A 3,323-nucleotide genomic window follows, 5' to 3' on the forward strand; every position below is an offset into this window, starting at 1 on the left:
AGACGTAACGTCAAGTTTGCCACGCAACGTCGTCTTTAAAAAGACGCACCCGAAATTGCTCTTTTAGGGAAAAAGCTCTTTTAGCGTGCTGAGGCGCACAGGAGAGATGGCCGCCTGCAACACAAACAGGGGGTAGTGCAGCCTGATGTGTGCAACCCACTCGACACGGGAACCACCAACGCTGAAGCGCCATACCGCCAACACGACGAGCTCTCAAAGAGTACGCTGAACTCGTTCAGTCTTCTTCTCTCAGTAGAGTAGTCAGGAGCAGAATGATGTGATCGCTTGGCTCCGAAGCGAAAAGCTGAATATGCGCTGCATCTGCTGCCTACTTATACTCACGCTGTGATCAGCGGCAGCTGGATGCAATAATCGCATGCCAATGCGCATTGGCTCGTTTAGTTTACACTCGAAGAAGATTGGTCTCTCTAAGCGAGATCCAAATTTGTCGGTCATCCGACGTGACGTCGAGAGTGACCGAAAGGGAACTGTAAAGTTTTCGAGTGGTCATGTGCAGTTCCACCAATAGGTGGTGTCGATCTGCAACGTAATACTATTCTGACGGGAGAAGCACATGAGAGTCAGCTCATGTTTGTCCATTTTTAATCACTTATTTCATATGTCATTTCTTATCACTTATAATTGCTTATTATGCAGCAATCAATCATGTAATAATCAGACTAAATATGGAAGCAATGCACAGCAACATTGGATGTGATGTTTTTTTTTATCAAATTGTACGATTGTGTTAGATTGTGCTAATCAAAATCAACAGTCTTGCATTCAATTCAATTCAATTCAAGTTTATTTGTATAGTGCTTTTCACGATACAAATAGTTGCAAAGCAGCTTTACAGAAAATTAAGTTTCTACAATATATTTAGTAGTAGCTTATCAGTGGTGACTGTCAGTTAATGTACATATGGCAGAAATGTACAGAAAAATCCATTAAAGACGTAATCAAACAGACGATGAACACTAATAACAGCAATTATTATATGCTACAATCAAGCTTATAGCAAAATTGCATTACTGATCTTTGGTGGCATGTTTTCAATCTATGAACATTTTTATGTTTTATTAATTTTTTTATTGGGCCTCATTAATAAAACACTTAAAGGTGCACTAAGCGTATTTTGGCTAATTATGTTGATATTTGAAAGCACCAAAACAAACATGGCCATACCCCAACAGGACCTCACCCCTATTTTGATAACTCCGCCCCACACGTACGTAGAACCCAGGCAGCAACGATGATCTGCAATGCCTGCCGGCCGAGGGTATGATGTCATCAATAAGTGAAAGCGATGTGTGTTACTATGGTAATTCAGGTCGAATGTGTTTTGTAGTAGTGTGTGTTTTAACGCTTGAATGGTTCAGCTCCGCTGGAAAGCTGCTCCAATATTTACGTGGGTCCTACCTCTTGCCTGATCGTAACTCTTCTTTTTAATGTTTTGTTCCTCCAATATCTTTTTCCTATAGGTGATCTGCTAATATCCATCCCTGTGCACTCACTGAGCACTCTCTTCTCCCTATCATTACTAGACTAGTGTGTTTTGGGACTCGGTTCGACACTGTGGTCAAAAGCGTTTTTCAAATATTGCGTAATGCACCTTTAATGTCTTTAATTCATGTTTTTATTTCAGCTTACTTGATCATTTTAAGGCAATGGGTTTTCTTATATTTTCCTAGTAATGTGAACACTAATAAGAAGTTAGTACAACTAATTACAGTTTGAGTCAGTATAGGTTCATGACTTCTGTGCTTAAAAAAGTAAACAGCTAATTCACCTAAAAACGTTAAAGGGATAGGTCTAATGAATCTAAAAATTATAATTATGTAGGCAAGTCACCCTTGCATCATTCCAAACCCATGTGGCCCAATTTTTTTCAAGAACATTTACACTTTGTTTCACAATTGATGCTTTATTACATAAAATGACAGGAGACTTATGGGGTCTGTCAAGACCCAACATGCGCAAATACTATGCACCATAAAGACAGTCCACATGATTTCTGCACTAAATTCCAAATTTTCCATACGAGGGCGTTTTGTCGTATTGACTGATTTTATGGTAGGCTATAGTTATAATAAATAAACTGAAAATAAACTGTTCTTGTATGAAAAAGGTCTGTATAAAGATTCTTTTAAAATTCTATTTGATGTACACCAGTGAAGACTAGACAAATTCTAACAAAGTATGCCAGTCATGTTTTAAAGTTAATGATAAGCATAAAAAATATTAATTTTTAATATCATTTATATTTAAACTATATGTTTCTGTATTGTGTACCATGGACTGCTCAGTGCCAAAAAAACAAGCAAACAGAAAAAAGCAGGTCCACTTTGTTAGTCTCAGTCTACCCCTGATGCTAGTGTTAGGACTTCATCTTTCTGTATATGGCCACAGGAAAAATCCAAATATTAGATATTTGTACACTGCTTATTGTGCAAGCTCAGATGTTAAGCATCTAAGCCAATGAGTACCTTTATATTAACAACCCTGCTTTTCATCAGTGTTAAATATAATACTAACGTTGGGCGAACAAAGTCATAAAACCTATATTATTAGTGAATTTAAATATAAACCTATAAAGAACAATATACAGTACGTTTCATCTGTTGATATGTTTCATAAAATCTATCTCACACAGAGATCTGAGATCACAATGCACACACATTCAGAAGCACTGCACTAAGTCTTTTATTAATAAAACAGCTTTGTTACTAAATCGCTACATTATATGTGACTGATGAAAATAACCATCAATTTTACCCTTACGGTCAAATATTGCACTGCAAACATCATTAACAGCTTTAGCTAACGTGTTACTGCCGAGTGACCACGGTATAGCCATGGATTATCCCTTACATAATTTATATAGAAAACACATAAATTTAAACTCACACGAAATTCATGGTTATCGCTGGATTGAATGTATCAAACCTTCCAGAAGACCTTCAGTGTCACTCTTGTTGTGGAAAAATATTTTCCAACTTTGTGGTGAGGTGGAATAAAACTCGAACTACGAAAAGTAGGACGTTTATTCTTGCAAGAAGGTTGTCTGACATACAGAGATTCTGCAGTGAGAAGACAAAAACCTATACTGTACCTCTCTGGGGATTATATATAGATATTCCCCTCCCCCTCAACTGGCACCTATACGGATGTTACATATGATTTCTCAGAACTAAGATGCAGCAACCACAGGATGTTTCAAAATCATGCAAAACAGTTCTAATCAGCTTGAGGATCCGCTGAAAGGGAATACAGTCTATGAGCTAAAAATTGCACGTATACACACTCCTATATTGAATGTAATA

General features: G+C 37.3%; 1 protein-coding gene across 1 annotated transcript in view; it reads right to left on the reverse strand.

Moving 5' to 3' along the window:
- Window positions 1–3,078, reverse strand: part of LOC107701176 (uncharacterized) — a 16,936-nt gene extending 13,858 nt beyond the window's left edge. Inside the window, exon 1 of the mRNA XM_016503145.1 lies at window positions 2,908–3,078. Coding sequence (XP_016358631.1) covers window positions 2,908–2,918 — 11 coding nt within the window. The 5' untranslated portion in view covers window positions 2,919–3,078. The remainder of the gene's footprint in view (window positions 1–2,907) is intronic.
- Window positions 3,079–3,323: the final 245 nt, after the last annotated feature.

Source organism: Sinocyclocheilus anshuiensis, unplaced genomic scaffold (assembly GCF_001515605.1).
Source record: "Sinocyclocheilus anshuiensis isolate Anshui unplaced genomic scaffold, SAMN03320099.WGS_v1.1 scaffold1874, whole genome shotgun sequence".
Taxonomy (NCBI): Eukaryota; Metazoa; Chordata; class Actinopteri; order Cypriniformes; family Cyprinidae; genus Sinocyclocheilus; species Sinocyclocheilus anshuiensis.